The sequence below is a fragment of the Calliphora vicina genome, chromosome 5, assembly GCF_958450345.1.
Source record: "Calliphora vicina chromosome 5, idCalVici1.1, whole genome shotgun sequence".
In the NCBI taxonomy this organism is placed as follows: Eukaryota; Metazoa; Arthropoda; class Insecta; order Diptera; family Calliphoridae; genus Calliphora; species Calliphora vicina.
The window spans coordinates 3,868,662-3,893,173 of NC_088784.1; the positions used below are offsets into that span (position 1 = coordinate 3,868,662).

The following is a 24,512-nucleotide window of genomic DNA, read 5'->3' on the forward strand; positions in this document are numbered from 1 at the left end:
TAAAAGAGCAAAAACATTTTTCTTTTAAAATTTCATTAATTTAAATTTTTGAGTGATTTTCGAAAGTGGGCCTAATATGGGGGCTATGACCAATTATGGACCGATCATCATGAAATTTGGTCGTGTGATTTATGTCTATATGAAAGTTTACTATGTTGAATTTTGTGAGTATACCAACATTTTTAAGCGATTTATGCACGTTAAAGTGATTTTCGGAAGCGGGTCTATATGGGAGCTATGACTAATTATAGACCGATCGTAACAAAATTTGTTGACATGAATTTTGTATATATAAAACTTATTTGGAGCGAAATTTGTGTAGATACATATATAAATTAAACATTTATGACCGATAAAATCCAATTTCGGAAGGACATTTGTATGGGGGCTAGGTGAAATAATGTACCGATTTCAGCCAGTTTCAATAGGCTTGGTCCTTGGGCCGAAAAAATAATATGTACTATATTTGATCGAAATATCTTCAAAATTGCGACCTGTACTCTGCGCACAATATTTACATGGACAGCCAGCCAACCAGACAGACGGACGGATTCAGAAAGCGATTCTAATTCGATCGGTATACTTTAAGGTGGGTGTTAGACTAATATTTTTGGGCGTTACAAACATCTGCACAAACGCATAATAACCTCCCCACTATGGTGGTGTAGGGTATAAAAAAAATAACACACAATGTTATTATATCACATGCTAAAATTATGACATCACTCATAAAACAGCTGACAGAACAAAAACTAAAAGTCAGAATACAATTCGTCCTTCGAGGGAAATGTTAACAAATCTGTAACTAAAGTCGCAGTTAAATTTTTTTAAAAAAAAATATAACTACTTTTTGAGATAATTGGTGTTTTGTAAGGCATGCCTTGAGGCACTCTTGCGGGTTAGAGGGTTAAGGAATATGTAGATCTATACAGATTATACAGTACCACCCTAATGTAAATACATATGTATGTATATTAAATGTTAGTTTAAGTGTACATCATGTTGTACATGCATCTGTGGTTTGGTTTTGGTTTAGTACTTCAAGTCAGGTTTCTTTTTTATGCTTCTTTCTGCAGGCTGTAGAAGAGCGTGTGTGGTTTTCATATTCTAACATTTTCATCCTCCTCAAACGTTCAACGTTCGAATTTTCTTCATTTCCTGGCAAATTAGTATTTTACTTGTTCTTGATGCTGCTGCTTTAGAAGCGGAGTGTCAAAGTAAAAGCCAGATGATTTGAATTAAAAGAAGAAAAAAAACTTCGAAATTAGATAAATAATAATTTGTATTCATTATAACTGTATGTAGATAGAAATTTGACAAGTTTGGTTACAAGCATGCACAAGCAGAAGTCTGTCAAAATTCTCACAAATTCTGTAGAAGTTACGGTTGAGAATGATAAAGATGATGTTGATGAGCCTGAATGATGTTTTGTTAATTAAGATTTAGTTTTGATTGAAGGGGATATAAATAAATAGTTTTGCTTTAATTATACTTAATAATATTAAATATTTATAGCCGAATTATCCAAGTCTTATAGCACTTAATAGCAAATAGAGAAATAAGTAATGCTGGTAGTTTTATTTTAATATTGTAGATACATTAGGCTCTATGTTAAAAGAGATAAAAATTAATAGTTTCGTTTATACACAGGAATTTATTATGCTTTTTGTATGTTTTAAAAGGTTTTTAAAATATTTTTTTTTGTTTTAATAATTTCACAAATAAATGTAAAATCAGTTAAGCCTTTATTTTAAGAGCCACTTATATGCACAAAAACTATAAATGGAAACAGTGAAGGATAAATTATGTTTCCATTTTATTTTGAATTCAAAAATAATATTAAATTTAAGGGGAATATTAAAACATTTAAATTATTGCCCTAATTTTATGCAGTTATTATTCCTTTCAATCTTTTTCCTTCATTAGTTCCAATTTATTGTTTAAAACAAGCGTATTCAACTTCAAAAGACTTCTTCTAATGGATTTTCATTATTCCCTAACTTCATTGTTTTGTCACTCACTGTCTTAGAGCGAATGGTATTTAGAATAAAAATGTAAATCTACCAACTAATTGCCTGTAAAATACTCTAAACAATACAACAGCAGATTGTACGACTTTTATGATGCGACTATGTGGTGTGTTAAAAAATATATAGAAAAATTAAATCTCCATCGAACAAAAGGAAATAAGCTAAAACTATATTCAAGTTAAATTGGAAAAATGGTTTTAACTTGTAATGAAAAATAAAGCTCTGTCTTTTAACTAGATTTTCCCCTAGAATACATACTCGCATACCAGCAAAACAATACAATTTTAAATTGCATTTCATTTTAACACCATAAGCATTTCATACTTTTTTCATCTTATCTTTATACTTTTAGATAAATTGTAAAAATTGTAAATATGATGCCATAATTGGAGAATCGAATACAAACCATGGTTATGACTATAAACTGTGTAATGATACCACAGCAACAACAACAATATCATCATCGTCGTCAACGGCAGCAGCAGCAGCCGCATCAGCAACAACAACGACAGCCATGACAACAATGAAACTTGGCCATAAAGAAGGTAAGTGTGAAACAGATATGAAATGTAAAATAATAATAATAATAAAAAAAAAAATAATCGACTAACTATATTAATATTAACCCGTTTGAGATGGGTGGACTTAATAAATGAATCAAAGTTTTAGAGGGAATATTTTTAAGGGAAACAAGTTAAAATGTACGACCCTATGCTCCACATAGGAGTAAGAGAAATAAATTATTTGTATAGTGTTCAAATAACGAACTTTAAATTTCCTCCTAATACCCTTTAGTATAATAACTATCTATTTACATTCATATACGATTTACGTTGCTAAGCGACTGACTGACTCAACATCGCCCAGCCAAGACACACTATAAGTTCCCCTCTACAAATGTAGATCCTCTAAGAAGGGATTTTTGGAAATTCGAAAGTTTATTGGGTAATCTAATACAGATAACAAAAAATTTAGTGTTAATCTTTATCTGGTACTTTTTTAAATACGAATAATATTTAGGTACTTTTTTTGAACGAATAAACATAGATATAAATTTTAAATCATTTAAATTTCAAACAAGTAAGAGAGCTATAGTCGGCTGTGCCGAATCTTATATACCCTTCACCAAATTATACTTTAAAATAAGAATTTTAAATATTTTTAAGTAAACAGAATTAATTTTTTCAAAATTATTTTTGAAATTTTTAAAAAATTTTTTTTTTTCAAAATTGTTTTTCCCAATTTTTTTTTCATATTTTTTTAAAAAAAAAATTAAATTTTTAGTGAAAAAAATTTATGACAAAAAATTTTTTGTTAAAAAAAAAATTCGGGATGAAAAATATTTTTCTCGATTTTGACCCATTGCAGGTCCAATTTACTATAGCCTTATATACATATTGTTTATATTAATGACTTAGTAATCCAGATATAGATAAAAAATATGCCAAAAATCCCGGTTTATATCTTAGCCATTTGTGGGCCGATTTTCTTGATTTTAAATAGCAACAGAGCAATCATGTTTGTAAGTTATTTGGGGGATACGTATACAACATCTATAATGATCCAGAATATATATACTTTGTGGGGTCGCAAAAAAAAGTAGACATTCCAAACGGAATGACAAACTTGCCACTCATGGTGAAGGGTATAAAAATACAAAATATAAATTTGGTACTTTTTTGGAAATTCGAGCCCTTATCTAAGGGTTAAATATTGTATTTATCTTTGGAAATTTTTTTATAAAATAAGTTTTTATATAAATTGATATAAAAACAAGTAGGAAAGTATGGTCGGTCAAGCCCGACCTTATAATACCCTACACTAAGTAAAAGAGCTAAAAAAAATGTTTCTTTTAAAATTTCAATAATTTATATTTTTGAGTGATTTTCGGAAGTGGGCCTTATATGGGGGCTATGACCAATTATGGACCAATCACCATGCAATTAGGTCGTGTGATTTATGTTTATATGAAAGTCTACTATGTTGAATTTTGTGAGTATACCAACATTTTTAAGCGATTTATGCACGTTAAAGTGATTTCCGGAAGCGGGTCTATATGGGAGCTATGACTAATTATGGACCGATCGTAACAAAATTTTGTGATATGAATTTTGTGTATATAAAACTTATTTGGAGCGGAGATACATATATAAATTAAACATTTATGACCGATAAAGTCCAATTTCGTGAGGACATTTGTATGGGGGCTAGGTGAAATAATGGACCGATTTCAGCCAGTTTCAATAGGCTTGGTCCTTGGGCCGAAAAAATAATATGTATCAAATTTCATCGAAATATCTTCAAAATTGCGACCTGTACTCTGCGTTTACATGGACAGCCAGCCAGCCGACCAGACGGACGGACGGACATCGTTTAGGACAGAAGGACGGACATCGTCTAATCGACTCAGAAAGTGATTCTAATTCGATCGGTATACTTTAAGGTGGGTTTTAGACTAATATTTTTGGCGTTACAAACATCTGCACAAACGCATAATACCCTCCCCACTATGGTGGTGTAGGGTATAAAAACTAAGGCCTAATTTTGTAAATCTCGTCACAAAAGTAATATTTATATGGAAAGCAAAACCTAAATTTCAAAAATTTTAAAAATTTGTTTTTGTTTAATATACAAAATTTTCAAATTATGAAAGGCAAACCAACGCTTGAATTTTGGTGCGTTTGTTCTGTTAAGAATTTGTATATAAAACAAAAACAAATTTTTAAAATTTTGTTTTTGCTTTCCATATAAATATCACTTTGTGACGTGATTTATAAAATTAGTGTCTTAATCTTATTTGAATAAACTTTGTGTCATGTCAATGTGTACCAAAGAATACCACTTTTTTAAAAGTAAGTATTTCTACTACATTTTTAAAAGGCATTTCTACTGTTATTTTAAAAAAGTAATATTTCTAATACTTTTTTAAAAAATGTAATATTTCTACAACTTTTTTAAAATGTAGTATTCCTACTACTTTTTTAAAAAAGTAATATTTCTACTACTTTTTCAAAAGGTAGTTTTTCTACTACTTTTTTAAAAGGTAGCATACATATCTGCTACTTTTTTAAAAGGTAGCATTTCTACTGTTTTATAACAAAAAGGTAGTATTTCTACTACTTTTTCAAAAAGTAGTATTTCTACTACTTTTGTAAATTTATTTTGAAAAAATAGTATTTCTATTACTATTTTAAAAAAAAGTATTTCTATTACTATTTTAAAAAAATAGTATCCTACTACTTTTTAAAGGCAGTATTTCTACTACTTTTTTAAAAGGTAGTATTTCTACTACTATTTTAAAAAAGTAATATTTCTACTACTTTTTTAAAAGTGAATATTTTTGAATATTTCAAACTAGACGGTTTATATGAGAGGAAGCGGGAAATGAGAAACGTATACTTTTTCTCCTAAAGAAGTGGCCACTTAAACTCGGTACACACTTCAGTAATCATAACAACGCCCCCTGTTTTAAAAATGGAAAAAGATTTACATATGTTTTTAACAACAAATCTACCATTATTCTACAATGAATTTCAAGTCATTATGTTTAGTTTTAAAAAGTGTAGACACAATGGAAAAATAAACTAGAGATAAAATTGTGCACAAATAACTAGATAATCCGACGGGTTAATATATACCAAAAATCTGATTTTCTGCAGATATCAGATCAGAAATTTTACGTCTCGGCAGCTCGAGGTTGTTTGGCCTTTAAATATGAATACGTAAGATTGAACAAAAATATTAATTTTTCAAGCTATCCTGCGGTTTAAAGCGTCAAGCTTTTCAGAAATGTTTAACAAACTACATCAGAATTATATATAAAAGGAGAGTTTGGAAAAGCGATTGCTGTCATTTATAAGACATCACACATCAAAGATTTAGCCAAGTTGTCATTACTCAATGACAAGTTGTCATTACTCAGATACAACTATGAAGTGGTATAATGAGAATAATATTGATGTTATACCAAAACTCATCAATTAAACAAATTGCCCAAATCTTCGTCCAATCGAGATATATTCGGCAATTGTTAAACGTAAATTGAAAGAGTGCAGGTACAGTAAATAAACAGATTTTGATGGGAACAAAGTGGAACAAATATGCTGGAATAACGAAAAGAAAAGTTGTGAAGCTATTAATGGGAGGCATAAAAAGAAAAGCCAGAAAATTTATTCGAAATAAAGACACATAAACCTACAGTTATATTTTTTTTAAAGCTTAATAAATTACCTTTAATTTCGTGTATAAAATATTAACATACGTTGTTTAATTTAAAAGTTATGTTCGCCTTAATCCGTACCGATTTCAAGTGGCCACTTCTTTAATGGTACTTTTTTAAATTGTTTTACTTATCGATTTAAAAATTAGCTAATATACTTCAGAGTGAAGTAATAATTAAGGATTCTTAAAGTATTCTGTTAACAAAAAGGGAGAACAAATTGTACTCGAACTTTTTCATTCCTCCCAAGGTACTTTTTTAATTTTCTATAATAAATGACCTTGAAACATGAAATTAAGCATCGGGTACTTTTATTCCACTTGTGATTTTAGAATAATTTATAATAATGAAACTACACGCAGAGAAAAAATATAGTTGGGCATGGTTACTGTAACCATTTCAATGTTGTTACAAGTTTTTTAACTATATTATAGTCACAGTAACCATTTACATGATTGTGGTAACCATAATATGGTTAATTTACGATTCAAATGATTGTATCAACCATATATGTATATGGTTACAGTAAACAAATATATGCTTGTGACAACCTTTCATATGATGAAGGACTTATCATATTATGTTGCTCTCGGCTTAAGGCTTATCATAATCTGAGAACAACATATTATGATAAAATTATTCATCATAAATATGGTTGCCATAAACATATATTTGTTTACTGTAACCATATACATATATGGTTGGTACAATCATGTGAATCGTAAATTAACCATATTATGGTTACCACAATCATGTAAATAGTTACTGTGACTATAACATTGTTAAAAATCTTGTAACACTATTTAAATGGTTACTGTAACCATACCCAATTATATTTTTTCTCTGCGTGTAGACACACATAATTCTGAATGATTTAGAATCCACAAAATTGGGAGAAAAAATATTAATACATTATGGATTCCTTTTGTAATCAAAATCAAGCTGAATAAATCCAAATTTAAAGGGTTAACTTTCCATTTCAATTCACTTTAATGCATACAATTTTTAATTGCCATGTTAGTTAAGATCTGTGACTCTCGCTCTGAGTCATTGTTTTTTGATTGTTTCCTTTATTTTATTTGTTTAATATACTATTTTTTTTATTAAACTCAGCCAATATAAACACAAAACAAAATTAATTGAATAGCAAAATTTCCGTTTTTATATGTATGTATGTAGTGTAGTATATCCACAACAATAACAATAAAAATCAATTTATAATTTGTTTAATTTCAATATGTTTATGCCTTAAACGAAACGAACTACATGCATATTTCTCATTTGTATTTTTTACACCAGATTGCTGTCAGCTTTTGCAAAATTCTCCGGGAAAATACACTCAACATTTGTCCTCTTGTATGCAATTGAAAATGTCGCCTACAATGACGGTCAGTGGTAGTGCCACGAATGCAACACCAGTCCAGCAACAACAGCAGCAACAATACTATCAGCAAAGACCAGATGTCATGCTAATGACAACCGGCCACAAATTGTCTTCACAGCAGCCAGCAACAATGGCTACGGCCTGTCGCATGGTCTTGCCACCCTCAATACCACCCTCGCAAGCACAACGTTTCTATACGAATACAGCGCCTGCCATGGCAACATATCATATTGTTTCCTCAGCCTCGGCCAATTCATCACCCACCCATCAGCAGTCCATACGACACTATATAGTGCCGCAATTGCCACCACCTCCAACATCTTCTTCAACTTCCGCATCGGCTACCCAGCATTTTATGGCTGTGCCCTCAAGTATGCTACGTTTCCATCAAACATCGCCACAGACATCGACACAACATCAGCAGAGTGCAGGCAATACAACATCAAATATTAATATAAATCCATTGGCATTACCCGTATCAGGTTCAGCTACTGTTTATTTTCCGATTGTTACACCAGCTGCTGCCTCCCAAAATACCACATTAGGTGCTACCCAGCCTCTGGTCAAATATCACACCATACAAATGCCTCATAAGAGACAACATAATTTATCGTTGTTGCAACAAACCGATTTACACGATAATCAACTCATAAATGCTGCTGAAGATGTTGACTGTACTCTATTTCCACCCCCGCCGCCACCTGCCTATCAAACCGCCACTGTCCATGGTAAGTAGAGGGGTCGTTTTGTTTTAAGTCTTTTAATAACTATTTCGAAAAAAAGAAAAAAAAACAAAGAATAGTAATCACGTTCATTTGATTTCTGTTTCTTCTTGTGGCTTGATTTAGAACTAAAAACAATTCAACTTGTCAGTAGCATTTTTTCAAACTTTCCAAACATTTCCTGCCAGTTTTTCTCACATTAACTTTCGATTTGCTGTGTGTGTGGGGAAAAGTGAAACCAAATGGAATATTTCGAGTGCAGTGTGTAACAAGAAAGTGCAGTCGACTGGTTTAAAATTGGCTTATGAGCAATATTAACTTTTTTAATACTTTATAGCAATGAGTGACATAAACTGCAGAAATAGGTTTACTTTAAATTGGTCATATGTGTTATATGTAGACCTTAATCAACTTTTTTGGAATTTAGGTTTCAAAGAAATTCATTGAAATTTCCTCAGAAAATTAAAATGTTGATAAATGAATGATTTTTGTAATATTCCTTAAAAATTTAACTGAAACTGCAACTTCTAATGACATTTTCCCGTTAGTATTTATTATTCACATATTAATGTCATGATTGCACTCTTTTTATAAAAAACATTATACAAAAAATTAAAAGAGACCGATTAACGGAAAATTTTTCATTTGATTTTATTCATGTTTCCGGTACCTAAATCATCGTTTGTTATCAGTAGTCCTTCATCGTACAAATCAGGTGGCTGATTGGCATTTCTTGAAACTATGAATAAGAATTTTCTATTCTTTTTATTTTTCTAGATGCAGTCAAAAACTAGTTCTATTTGTTTTCTCATAAGGGATCCCACGTCTATTGCTAATATTTTGGAAACAACTAATCGATGCAAATATGCTAACGAAAAGCGCTAAGATGAAAAGAATGTTTTTAAGATTTAATAAAGCTCAAATGGAATTATTTTACTTATCGTTTTATTCCAAACTGGGCACAAGTATGAACAAAATGAAAATGAAAAAGTAGCAATTTAAAAGTTTAAGAAAATGTTATTTAAATTTTCGATTACCATGTAGTAACGTGGAATATGATGATGAACTAATATGTATTTACAGAATTTGTATCTTAATTGTGTTAATTTAAAATGATAAATAGTACAATGCGTATTGGGGTGGGTTGGTTTTTTCACGAAAAATCGTATAGCAGAAACGCATTCTATGGAAAATTCTAAGAAATTTTCCCAAAGAAACCATAGGTCTGAAATCAAATCCTATCTTGCGCATTTCGTCTATTATCCAATGATATTTCAATATAATTTTTTTTTAATAGTTTTTTTTATTGGTTAAAAGACGAAATGCGCAAGATAGGATTTGATTTTAGACCTATGGTTTCTTGAGGAAACTTTCTTAGAATTTTCCGTAGATTGAGTTTCTGCTATACGATTTTTTTCTTTTTGTTCCTCCGTACAAATCGACCCGGCCTACTGCGTATACTTATTATTTAATATTAACAAATTAAATATTAATCATACGTGGTGGATACAAACCATTTGTAAAGATATGACATAATTACTATCTTTTTGTCACAATATACTAAAATTCACCTTATTCATCTTATTATATTCGGCTGTGCCGAATCTTGTATACCCACCATCAATATGTGCCAATAAAATATTTTTCTGATATAGGGGTTATATGGAGAGTGGGGTCAATTATAGACGGATCCTCACAAAAAATTAGGCTCATCTAAAACTTGTTTATGTAAAATTTCATCACGATATCATAATATTAATAGGCAAGTCGATTTCTTTAGACCCCTTTTACGCTCACATTATACATTCAATTTGGGCAAGAAATATACCATTTTAAAGGGATTTATTCACAGAAGTGTAGAATATATATTTTATTGAAATCGGTTCAGTTTTAGGAGTTATAACCGTTTAGAGATGTTACTAACACATATGCAAAAACGTGTACATGTGAACCTTAAGCTAAAATGTAAACAAAGCAATGCGTGTTTGTCCAATTTGTTGTTGTAAATAAATAAGAGAAACAAATAAACAGTATTGATTTCGCTCTGTTTTAAGTGAGAGTTGGTATAGAAAACAAAGAAGAAGACTTTAGTAATTCAAAGTCAATTAAAAAACTATACCTTGAAGGTGCTTTTTGTTTTCTAACTCCCATATGCATAAACAATTTATTTTTAAATTTATCAAAGGTGTATAAAACAAAATTTCCATTCAAAATTTGTTTTATAAACCTTTGACAAATTTAAAAACTGTTTATGAATATGGGGGTAAATACTTCATATGAATCAATTTCTTATCACGGCATGCAGTTTAATAAAAAAAAATGGGACGGGTCGGAACAAATGGTGAGTCACCTCCCATATAAATTAAATAGTTATTTCTAACTATTTATTATTTGCATAGTTTGGCTGAAATTGTTCGGGATTTGAAAAGTGGGCGTGGCCCTATACAAAGTAAATAATTAATTTAGAATATCTGTAGAACTATAATTGTAAAAGTGTTTAAACTTTTTACGAATTAATTTCATATTACTGTGCGGAGTTTAGCTAAATATAGACGGAATTGGATTAGAGGGCGTAGCATCTCCCATACAGAGTAAAAATTGTTTTCGAATATCTGAGGAACCAAAATGGGAGGGGTCGGAAAAGGAAGTGAATCACCTACCATACAAAGTAATGACTGCAAGGTTATTCAAACTTTGTCCGCATAGCTCTCTTACCATTTTACAGAGATTGTCTGAAAATGGTCAATTTATTACCATTCTACGGAGGTTAGCTGAAAACGAATTTATTCCTGATCCCTGTGCGAAGTTTAACTAAGCGTGATCGGCGTATTAGGAATGACACCTCCCTTATAAAGGAAAGTTAAAGTAAAGCTTGATATGAGTTATTTTTTTACACAAAAGATTTAAAAATGGGTGGATCAGAACAGTGGCGTGGTATCTCCCATACCAAATTAGTTAGTTATATTTTGCATGTGTTATTTTCGTACCATTGTACGTAGTTAGGTTGTATCAGAAATCATTCATATTTTTTAATTTTACTAGGGTAGGGGTAGCGAAGTGCACCGTATTATGCTAGTTAATTATTATAAGACAATTATGAATTCTCAAGTCATGATCTGAAGGAGATCTTGTATGGGGACTAGGGACGAATTTTGTCCAAATTTCGCCATATTTTACTATATAATTTCGCACAATATTATCATTTGAGCACAATATTATCAGGATTGCCGTATAATTAACTTATTGATGATTGCTGAAACAGTATTTCTAGCGGACATTTGTATGGGGGCTACATGATATCAAGCATCGATAATGCCCGTTTTCAATACCAAATAAACCTTATCAACAGAAAGTATTTGGAGAAAATGTCAGACAGCTAGCTCCTTTTGTTTGTGCCTTATCGTACCTTTCACAGACAGACAGACGGACAAACTGGCGGACATAGCTAGATCGTCTTAGAATTTTATAAGGACCCAGATGTGGACCAATATTTCTATATGCTATAAAAAGAATGACAAAACCAAAACCTCTCATATTTTTGATGCTGGTTACAAAAAGTAAAATAAACTATAAAATTGGCCTAATTTTGATCCATTTGTTTATTATATTTTTTTTTAATTTTACAAGGGCTAAAAACCTAAAATAGAAGAAATACACAAATATTTAAGAACTTGAAGATTTAAAAAAACTTATTATTTAATATTAAAAATTAAATATTAATCATACGTCGCTACGTAGATATAAACCATTTGTTACAGTTCACATTATTTTTTTCCATAATATTAAAAGAGTACATTTTTTAATACGAATAAACAAACAATAACTACTTCAGAAGAAAAATATTTATACATATAAAAACTTTTCATAACAAAGATTATAGTGAAAACTTTTTTTTTTAAATAATTTAATATAACCATACATTTATATTGAAAAGTACATTCATATTAAAGTATTTTTCTATAAAAAGTACTTTCTTGATAATTACTTTCTTAAAAAATACTTTTATTGTAAAGTACTTTTATGAAAAGTAAAATAATTTAGTTTATAGAAAATTCTTTTATAGAAAATTACTATTTTCGAAAATAATTGCACGAAAAATACATATATAGAGCTATATTCGGCAGTGACGAATTGTGTATACCCTTCACCAAATTATACTTTAAAATCAAAATTTTAAATATTTTTAGGTAAACAAAATTTAAAAAAAAATTTCATTTACAATTTTTTTTTTATTTTTTGTAAAACAATTTTATGGAAAACATTTTTTTCATAATTTTTTAAAATTTTTAAATTTTTTTATATTTTTTTTTATTTAAAAATGAAAAAATTTTATGATAAAAACTTGGTGAAAAAAAATCGTTTAAAAAATATTTTTGACCCATTGTAGGTTCCAATTACTATGGCGTTATATTCGTAATTGAAAAGGTCTTTGAAATATTTATCAGTATCCATATTGTCTATATTAATGACTTAGTATTCCAGATAGAGATCAAAATAGGTAAAAAATCGAGGTTGTCCTGGTTTTTTCTTATATCTCAGCCATTTGTATGTAGATTTTCTCGATTTTAAATAGCAACCGATCCGGTTATACAGCGGATATATTGATGCATGAATCTTGTATGTAAGTTATTTGGGTGATACGGAAGGTTGATTTCAACATACAGACGGACAGGGGGACATACAGACATGGCTATATCGACACTGCTATCTACAACGTTTCAGAATATATATACTTTGTGGGGTCGCAAATGAAAAATGTAGAAATTACTATTGCCATTGTTGGTGGCAATAGTAATGAAAAGTACTTTATTAGGTAAATAGTTTTATAAAAAGTACTTTCATAAAAAGTAACTTTTATAAAATCTCATTTGTAAAAGTACTATGCAATAAAAGTACTTATTATAAAAGAAGTTATAAATTCTTATAAAATTCTTTTTCTATGAAAGTGAATTTTAAAAAAGTACTTCTAATTTATCAAAAGCATTTTAATGAAACAAAACTTTTATATAAAGTATGTACTTTCGTGCAAAAATATTAATTATAAAAAGTACTTTTATTAAGAAAACATCTAAAACAGTACTTTTATAGAAAAATTATTGTTTTTATTGAGTTCTTTTTTTATGTAAGTATTTTTATAGACGTTTTTATTAAAAGTACTTTAATAGTAAATTAGTGTTATAAATTATTTTCATAAAAAATAACATTTATAAAAAGTACTTTTTATAAAATCCTTTTTCTATGAAAGTATTTTTTAAAAAGATATTTTTTATAAAAGTAATTTCTATTTTATCAAAAGTACATTATTAGGAAACAATTTATATATAAAGTACTTTCGTAAATATTTATAAAAAGTACTTTAATTTTTTAAAATTTGTTCTAGAAAACTATTTCTTACAAAAATCCAAAAATTTTGCTTTACAACATGCCATTTATTTTATTTCCCCTTATAAAAGTAGTTCTCAACAAAATGACAAACCAAATACAATATTAATTGTCGCCCTGAGAGGGTATTCAAGTAAAACCTTAAAAAAATATTCATTATTTTTCTAACTGCATTTACAACAGTTTGGCGCCACAATTTTGTTGCCAATTTTAAATATCAGCAACAACAACAAAATACAAGTTGCAACAATTTAATGGCCCCTGGTTGCAAGCGGAAGAAAATACTCAAAAACAACAACAACATTAAATGTAATTAAAACAAACGTTCAAAGTTCACATAATCGTTACATTAGAGATGCGGAAGAGAGTGAAAAAATAACCGCAGGTTTGCAACAAATCTGTGAAAGCACAACAGCAACAACAACTACTTGTAACAAAATCAAATGACATTTAACGTTTTTAAAATTTTTTGTTACTTTTTTTTATGAGATTTTTTTTTTTTTTTAACTTGACTGTGTAGGATGTTGTTGCATAGCAAAAAGCCAGCAAAAATTAAATGAAACAAAAAACCAACGAACGTCAACTAGAAAAACTAAATTAAAATTATACTCATCACAAATTAAACTATCCCTAGAAGGCAGTGAGTGGAATAGTATATAGAGAAGCGGAACAGGGAGATAGAGACGTAGTAGCAATGCACACGAGTGGCTTTGGAGTGGCTAAGAAGTGTTTAACGACTATAAACTGTGTAGTGATGATGACGTGACCAAGTTTATAAATGTTAGGAAACAAAACAAACTACGAAAAACTTCCGCCAGCTCTAAAATACACAACAGGGCCAATAATAATTTTAGTTGAAACAAAAAAAAAAAAATAACATGAGCTCTTATTATTTAAACCGGAATTTTGAAAAGGACTTTGAGCAAAAGTAATTAAGAAAATTTAATAAGGTTGAGCTTTAAATTGTTGTAATAAAAATATATATTATTTACTGCATTTAACTTAAACACAGCTGTCTGTATTGTTCAGCTATCTATGATTTTTTTTATACAATAAACTTTTCCTTTCTGTTCTTATCACTTTCAAGTTGGATAATCAATCACAACATTTAATTTTCACTTATAACTTGTGCACTTAAAATCAGTTTTTCTTTATGTTTTTTAATGCTCAAGCCTTAAAGGAAATTGTGTGTTGGTGGTAACGGCCTCATCAGTAACGAAGTACGTGCTTGATTAATAAAATTGGCTCATCTTTATTTCAAACCGCAAACTGTCGATTTATTTCTCTCTTTTCGATTTTTTTTCGTTTTTCATTTCTGTGTACATGAAGTTGAGCATTAAATTGTGAAAATTAAGTAGGTTCTTAGAGACATTCGGTATAAGCTTTCTGAAATCAATTGCAAATGTGATCAAGGGTGACCGTTTTCTGGGAGAAATTAGAAGAAAATTTAAGGACATTTTTTTATATATAAGAATGATAAAGGTACACTTTTCTTATAGAAACAAAGTACTTCTTATAGAATTACATTTGTAAATTAAATTCTTTTGATTAAGGCACTTTTCTATAAACCTAACTACTTTTCTTTGATAAAAGTACCTTTTGATAAAAGAACTTTTTGATAAAAGTACCCTTTTGATAAAAGTACCTTTTGATAAAGGTACCTTTTGATAAAAGTACATTTTGGGAAAAGTACCTTTTGATAAAAGTACCTTTTGATAAAAGTACCTTTTGATAAAAGTACCTTTTGATAAAAGTACCTTTTGATAAAAGTACCTTCTGATAAAAGTACCTTTTGATAAAAGTACCTTTTGATAAAAGTACCTTTTGATAAAAGTACCTTTTGATAAAAGTACCTTTTGATAAAAGTACCTTTTGATAAAAGTACCTTTTGATAAAAGTACCTTTTGATAAAAGTACCTTTTGATAAAAGTACCTTTTGATAAAAGTACCTTTTGATAAAAGTACCTTTTGATAAAAGTACCTTTTGATAAAAGTACCTTTTGATAAAAGTACCTTTTGATAAAAGTACCTTTTGATAAAAGTACCTTTTGATAAAAGTAACTTTTGATAAAAGTACCTTTTGATAAAAGTAACTTTTGAAAAAAGTACCTTTTGATAAAAGTACCTTTTGATAAAAGTACATTTTGAAAATAGTACCTTTTGATAAAAGTACCTTTCTATAAAAAAGTACCTTTCTATAAAAAAGTACCTTTCTATAAAAAAGTACCTTTCTATAAAAAAGTACCTTTCTATAAAAAAGTACCTTTTCATTAAAAAAAATACCTTTTCTATAAAAAAGTAGCTTTTCTATAGAAAGTAACTTTTGAAAAAGTACCATTTGATAAAAGTACCTTTTGATAAAAGTACCTTTTGATAAAAGTACCTTTTGATAAAAGTACCTTTTGATAAAAGTACCTTTTGATAAAAGTACCTTTTGATAAAAGTACCTTTTGATAAAAGTACCTTTTGATAAAAGTACCTTTTGATAAAAGTAACTTTTGATAAAAGTAACTTTTGATAAAAGTACCTTTTCTATAAAAAGTACCTTTTCTATAAAAAGTACCTTTTCTATAAAAAGTACCTTTTCTATAAAAAGTACCTTTTCTATAAAAAGTACCTTTTCTATAAAAAGTACCTTTTCTATAAAAAGTACCTTTTCTATAAAAAGTACCTTTTCTATAAACAGTACCTTTTCTATAAAAAGTACCTTTTCTATAAAAAGTACCTTTTCTATAAAAAGTACCTTTTCTATAAAAAGTACCTTTTCTATAAAAAGTACCTTTTCTATAAAAAGTACATTTTCTATAAAAAGTACCTTTTCTATAAAAAGTACCTTTTCTATAAAAAGTACCTTTTCTATAAAAAGTACCTTTTGATAAAATAGCTTTTGATATAAGTACCTTTTGAGAAAAGTACCTTTTGATAAAAGTACCTTTTAATAAAAGTACCTTTGATAAAAGTGACTTTTGATAAAAGTGCCTTTTGATAAAAGTACCTTTTGATAAAAGTACCTTTTGATAAAAGTACCTTTTGATAAAAGTACCTTTTGATAAAAGTGCCTTTTGATAAAAGTGCCTTTTGATAAAAGTTCCTTTTGATAAAAGTACCTTTTGATAAAAGTACCATTTGATAAAAGTACATTTTAATAAAAGTACCTTTTATTATAGAAGTACTTTTTCTATAAAAGTACATTTTCTATAAAAATAACTTTTCTATAAAAGTACCTTTTCTATACTATAAAATTATTTTGATAGAAATTGTTGTCTTTAAATAGTACTTTTTTACAAAGTTCTTTTCTGCAAAAATAGAAAGGTACACATATTTTACACAAATTTTCATTTGAATCAGACTTTAAGACATATGAGCGATATTTAATTTTAATGTATTGAATAATAAATATCCGTAGTGTGAAATAAATCTGTTGAAATTAAATAAATTTTGATTTTATTCAAAAATTATTCACAAAAAAACGTAAATGTATGTCTAACTGAAACCTCTATATCTGGTTACGGTTCATAAAAACTCATATAAACTGGCCACCTTAAACTTTTTCCAATCCTAGTACATCTGTGACACATTTTCTTTATTGATTATAATTATGATGACGACAGCACTGACAAGAGCATCTTGTGTATGATGACGAGTGTGTGAGAGGAAAAAACTGTTTTGAAAGCATAAAATTTGTATAAAACGAAATGATTGAAAAAGTTTTATGATTTTGTTGGCTTTTATAAGTTATTTCTTTTATACAAAACTGCAAAAAAATATGGTATAAAAAATAAATGAAATCTGTTAAGCCATTCACATAACAAAATTCTCTCTTTGGCTTTTGCGTTAATTTATTAAACAACAATTGATGATTGATGGTTATTTGAATGGAAACATGAACATGAAAATATGAAATTTGTTTTGGTAAAACTAAAAATAATATTAAATATGTCGGTTGTTTTGTTTCTATATTTACAGGTATAAGAAGGGCGAAATTCTTAACGAAACCACTACCACAAGAAATCAATACTTTAATGCATGAAAGTGATATTTCCTGCCGGCATGATTTATCACAAAACTTGCCGTCATTTAACAACAGCAGTAACAGTTTAGTAAGTGAACAGCAGCTTACGTTAACAGCGGCACCAGCAACAACACCATCATGTGTTTACACTCCAACATCAGTCATGCTTTCAAGCGAAACAGCACTGGAAACAGACACAGCTATGGCACCAACAACAGCTGGCCACAGTTTTTATGGTAGCAGCAATACCTCAACTACCACTGCCTCCTCAACATCACCAGCATCCTCGGCAACATTAACAAATAATACAAATTCTAACAATACAACAACTATTTATGAAAATCATGAATCAACAACAACAACAATACATCACACACCACAGCAGCAGCAACAGCAACAAAGTCTGGCTGTTAATAGCCAAACGGGTTTGGGTCTCGGTTCACAAGGTGTAACCTCAGCAGGTGGTGCTGCAGCAACGGTAGATATAATGGAGGATGAAGAGGAACAAGAGCAACAACGTTTGGGGTAAGTGTTAAAGCAAAAAATAAAAAAATGAAATTTAACAACAAATGAACAGAATAGAACATGAAAATGTAAAGAAAAACTAAATAGAAAAAAAGCTTTATTCTTAAAATAAATTGCTTTAAATGACCACTGCTGGTACAGCAGCCATAGACAATAGAAAACAATTGCCAGAGACTTGCCAGGTATAGATGAGATGAAAAAAATCCATTGAAAGTTCATTTGGGCAACAAATTGAAACTTCTGTACATTTTAGTGTTACAACCGGTTTCGATGGATGTCCTTGTTGCAATAGGATACCTTGAGGTGTTTCTCTTTGCTTTTCTAACATTTCAGCTTCAACACCTACATTTCAACTAACTATAGGTTAGGATTTATGTGTGTGTTGTGGGTGTCTGTGTGTTTAACAAGCTGTAGGTGCTTGATTTGTTGCAGATACATCGGTATGTTTAGACATGCTTGATTTATTGTGTTGTCACATGAGTTAAAAGGTCTAATAGAGTTTAGAGAGGTAGAGAAAAAATAAATAAAATAAAAATGTAAAGACGGCAAGCAGTGGATAAGCAATGTAATCGAAAGGGGTTTAGTACAATTGCTAGTATTAGAAAGTAATAGTAAATATTTGAAAAATTTTATTTAATAAAAAAATTTAATTTAAAAAATTACTAAATTTTGATGTAACATATCTATTCTTTATGATTTATAAAATAAGGAAAGTTTACCCCCCTAATTCATAATCAACTTTTAAATTTATAAAAGTTTTATAAAACAAAATTTCATACAAAGTTTGTTTTATAAAACTTTGATAAATTTAAAAATTTGTTATGAATAAAACCTTGAGGGCTTGGCTCACTAAATGCGAACGAACATTTTCTTTCTTATTTATATTGAAAACAACAAATAAATTTGAATTTGAAATAAATTTGTTTTTCAGCAACACATTTTTTTTGGCCAACATTTTTTTCCACCAAATTTTTTTTCACCTACATTTTGTTTAGATTTTTTATTAAACTATTGGGTGTATGACTTAATAACTCGAGACTTTTTTAATTTTTTAGCTTATATTTTGAAACATTTGTACAATATAAATTTATTCAAAATATTGGCCATTATTTGCTATGAACTTTTCCCATCTTTCTATCAATATGTGAAATCCGAGCCAAAAGAATTGCTCATCTTTTGAGGCCAAGAACAAATCAAAGCAATTTCGGATAATCTGTTCTAAAGTGAAGCGTATCCTTGTAGTGGTTGGATGGAACGAGGTCTGGAATATAAGACTATAAGAATCCAAGCCAAAAGAACTGCTCATCTTTTGAGGCCAAGAACGAATCCAGACAATATCGGATAATCTTTTCTAAAGTGAAGAGTATCCTTGTAGTAGTCGGCAAAACTTCCAAACCACTAAATGTTTTTAGCATGTGGTGGCTGGTAGGACGGACTTCACTTCCCGCTCTTACGTGCAAAACTGACTTTCTTTTATAGCGTTCAAGAATCATCTGGGACAAACAAAATCGTCTTTCAAGGTATTTCGGCTTCAATTCATATGGTACCCAATTTCTCTGCTTTTGGATGAATCCTGCTGCTTGCGAATGTTTTGAAATTTCTGCTTGAGAAGCTCCCAATGATTTTGCAATCTATTGTTAAGTTTGATAACAATCTTCATGGAGTAGTGCCTCCAATTCTTGGTCTTCATGTTCGGTATCAAAATCAGCACTTGGAAAACGATGAATTCAAAGTGCTTTGGTGAGAAATCGGTTTGCTTCAGAGGCACTTTTTATATAATGTATAATGCGTTCGTGCAGATGTTTATAACGCCCAAAAATAATAGTCTAACACCCACCTTAAAGTATACCGATCGACTTAGAATCACTTTCTGAGTCAATTAAACGATGTCCGTTCGTCCGTCTGGCTGGTTGGCTGTCCATGTAAACTTTGTGCGCAAAGTACAGGTCGAAATTTTCAAGATATTTCGATCAAATTTGTTACATGTTAGTTTTTCGGCCCAAGGACCAAGCCTGTTGAAATTGGCTGAAATCGGTCCATTATTTCACTTAGCCCCCATACAAATGTCCTCTCGTTATTGGACTTTATCGGTCATAAATGTTTAATTTATATATGTATCTCCACAAATTCCGCTTTATATATACAAAATTCATGTCACCAAATTTTGTTACGATCGGTTCATAAGTAGTCATAGCTCCCATATAGACCTGCTTCCGAAATGCATAAATCTCTTAAAAATGTTGGTATACACACAAAATTCAACATAATATACTTTCATATAGACATAAATCACTCAACCTAATTTCATGGTGATTTCATGATATAAGGCCCACTTCCAAAAATCACTCACGAATATAAATTATTAAAATTTTAATAGAAAAATGTTTTTGCTCATTTACTTGGTGCAGGGTATTATATGGTCGGGAATGACCGACCATACTTTATTACTTGTCCTAAATAAAATATGTAATGCAAAACTTTCTCCTATGCGATTTGTTGGTACAAAATTCGACTTTTTCAAAACTTTGTTCTTTACACTATAATAACGAAGTGAGGAAATATTACAGACATGAACCCTTCAAAATGTCTTATAAGTTATTAAAGACAAAACCCCCATTTAAAAAGTACACCATCTATTGTAAATCCCTCATTTATAAGTCATACACCCAATAAACGAACAAATGTTTTTCAACAATAATTTTTTTTTTGCCAAATTTTTTTTTTTAACAAATTTTTTACTAGACTTTTTATTAAAGACATTTTTATTATATCCTTCACCTTCGTGAGAAGGGTATACATAAGTTTGTTATTCCGTTTGTAATTTCTACATTTTTCATTTCCGACTCTATAAAGTATATATATTCTGGATCTTTATAGATAGCGGAGTCGATTATGCCATGTCCGTCTGTCTGTCTGTCCGTCTGTCCATCTGTCCGTCTGTCTGTTGAAATCAATTTTCTACAGATCGCAGATATCTTCGGGATCTTATATAATTCTGTCAGACATGCTTTCGAGAAGTTTGCTATTTAAAATCAACAAAATCGGTCGTCAAATGGCTGAGATATGAGGAAAAAACTAGGACAACCTCTATTTTCGACCTATATCTGGATTACTACTTAAGTCATTAATATAGACAATATGGATATCTAATGATAGATATTTCAAAGACCTTTAAATGACGTATATAAAGCCATAGTAAGTTGGACCTACAATGGGTCAAAATCGGAAAAAATATTTTTTAAACCGATTTTTTTTTCAACAAAAGCTTTTTTTTGCTAAATATAAAAAAAAAATTAAAATTTAAAAAAAAATTTCAAAAACAATTCGAAATTTTTTTTTTCAAAATATGAAAAAACTGCAAAAAAAAATAAATTATGTTTACCTAAAAATATTTAAAATTTTTATTTTTTACTTGTCTCAAATTGTTTTCACAAAAATTTTTTTTCCAAAAAAATTTTTATTAAAACTTCTAAAATAAATTTTTCACCAAAATTGTTTGTAACATTTATCTTAAAGTATACTTGGTGAAGGGTGTATATGATTCGTTACCACCGAATTAGAATTAATCATTTAAAAATGTCTGATAAATCTCGTATAGTGCATATACATATTATTTAATATTCACAAATTAAATATTTATCATACGTCGTGTGTACAAACAATTTGTTAAGTATTAGCTAAAGATTTCACCAACTTTAACCATATTATTTCAAAAATAAAAAAATATAAAAAACTAGTAAATGCGAAATTTTGGGTTACTTCGGTTTTACCTTTTATAGCTATGATAATTTGAAAGTTAGTGATTTAAAAATTAAGTTTTTAAATTTTTCAATATGATACACACCCTGTATTTCACAATTAATCTACCGCCAAAATCATTAATCTCCAGCTTTTAAATTTATCAAACCCCTATTCAATTTTTCTCATTGTCTCATAAATTACAATCATGATTTAATCATGCTATTGCAGATTTTCTTTGTGCGCTTTTCTCTTATTTTTTCTATAACATTCAATACAAGATTTACGAAATGAAGTGATACATTTTTATAACATCCTTCATGATTTTTTATTACAGACATGTACATTAGGGATGGCCCTCATTTTCTATATTTTAGATGCTACCAAGGCCTAAAATAACATGAAATTAAAGAATTATTTTTTGTTATCCATAAATACACTGGCGTGAATCGAACCCGTAACTACCAGATTGATAGTGCTACACATTGTCGTCTAGTCTATCGCGGTAACCAATATTTAAACTCTATAGGTAACTGAAATACGAACATTATTTTTAATATTAATTTATTCAACATTTAAATTTTTTATATAAAATCGAAATTTTCAGCATTCGGTTTTTCGGTTCATCGAAAAGTGCAAAAAAGGACCACTCTAATGTACCTACACTTACACACATCTTAAGTGTTGCCTTTCAACGCAATGTTGCCACACATTATTTTCTTTACAAGTTTTACAAAGAAACCAACACTTGCAGACTTTATTTTTGCTTTTACACTCATATTAATACTCGATGATGGCTGGTTTTTGCCTCCCTCTCACCCTCTCTCTCTCTGTGCAGTTTTTCAATCGCCATTTATTACTGCCATGTATAATGTCATGAGTGTATTGGAGAGTGTGAGTGAGTGAGTGAAGGCATGTCTGTGTGTACAATGTTGTTTAAGTGTTGGTAATTAATTGTAACTTGAGCTTGAATCAGGTCAATTAATTTTATTTTTACACCAGACATACAATACAATGTAATTTCATTCTTTTTTTTATATTGTTTATTTCATTTTACCTCATTTTCAATAATTCTTTGTGTTGCTTTTTTTTGCTGCAAATTTAAATGCTGATACAGCAGATTTTTAACACAATTTTATGTTTATTGTGCGAACAATCCACTTAAGTAAAAAAAAATTAAATAAGGAAATAAGCAAGGCCGGAAGAGAATACATAAGGAAGACACTGTGTTAAAAGGAAATAAATTTAATAAAAAAGGCGGTTTTCTCCATGTGTTTTTAATTTATTATAATGATGAAAAGAATATTACATATGTTTGTAATTATATCTAGTAAATAGAATTAACTGCCTCAAAATAAATTATCAAACATTTCTAATTTTTATTACTTTGTTTTTCTATAATTGCAGCAATTGCCCTCATGGCACTCCCTCTCGAGTACCTTTACTAACCAGTTCTGCAGTGTCAACTGAAGACAAGTCTCATGCCCGCAGTTTCCTTAATGCCACAGCCGCTTCATTTCATCGCCACACCCTAAATACCTTTCAACGCTCCAGCCACTCTATGGGCCAGCAACGTAAATCCGTTATAATCAATCGCAAAGGTGAATGTAATTTACATGTACCCAAGCGTCGCAATTCCTCTGGTGCCGCTATTTGTTATGGCGATCACTACGAAGATACCTCCGATGATGATTGTGGTGGTTTGGAAGGCACCAATATCTATAAACTAAAACATCTACATCACTCCCAGACTGATAAACACCTCGGCCAAGACGATTTTTGTGATAATCATTCGTTAGTCTCGCTCAGCGACTCAACGTCACAAATACCTCAGGTTCCCATCATTGTGGTTTTGTTCATTTTAATATTCTACGTCTGTCTGGGCACTGTCATATTTGCTCTGTGGGAAAATTGGTCTCTAATCGATGGTGCTTATTTTTGTTTTGTCACCCTGACAACCATTGGTTATGGTGATTTTGTGCCGCTGAAAACGTTTCAGGGCCCCGAAATCCAACTGTTTGCCTGCTGTGCTTATTTGCTGTTGGGCCTAGTGTTGGTGGCCATGTCGTTTAGTATTTTGGAAACCCAATTGATATGGAAGTGTAAACGTTTAGCGGTTAGACTGAAATTAGCCAAAGAATGATGTTGTAAAAATAATATAAGTTTTGTATAAAGTTTTTTGGAAAACGAAAAAAATTCTATATAAAAATAAGGAAAATTATTGAAATAAGTATTTATTTAAGTAGTTTTAGATAAATTAGAGGGAAGGCAAACAAATGTGTTAGAGTTTTAAGAAGGCAAGGCATAGATTTATGTATAAATAGTTAAAGTGTTTGATCATTCAGAGAGAGACTAAAAATTATATTTCTTAGAAAGTAAGGAGTTTTTCTTCAATCTGGGTAAAATCCAAATGAATAATATTCAATTGGTACTTTATTCAAAAGGTACTTTATTCAAAAGGTACTTTATTCAAAAAGGTACTTTATTCAAAAGGTACTTT

The 24,512-nt window shown here is 29.6% G+C and overlaps 1 protein-coding gene across 1 annotated transcript in view; it reads left to right on the forward strand.

The window, feature by feature from the left end:
* The window catches only part of LOC135959806 (uncharacterized), a 53,782-nt gene extending 29,627 nt beyond the window's left edge, over window positions 1-24,155 (forward strand). Inside the window, exons 4-8 of the mRNA XM_065510881.1 lie at window positions 2,383-2,575; window positions 7,549-8,361; window positions 17,704-18,068; window positions 18,228-18,274; window positions 23,420-24,155. Of these exons, the coding sequence (XP_065366953.1) occupies window positions 2,383-2,575; window positions 7,549-8,361; window positions 17,704-18,068; window positions 18,228-18,274; window positions 23,420-24,155 (2,154 nt within the window). The remainder of the gene's footprint in view (window positions 1-2,382; window positions 2,576-7,548; window positions 8,362-17,703; window positions 18,069-18,227; window positions 18,275-23,419) is intronic.
* Window positions 24,156-24,512: the final 357 nt, after the last annotated feature.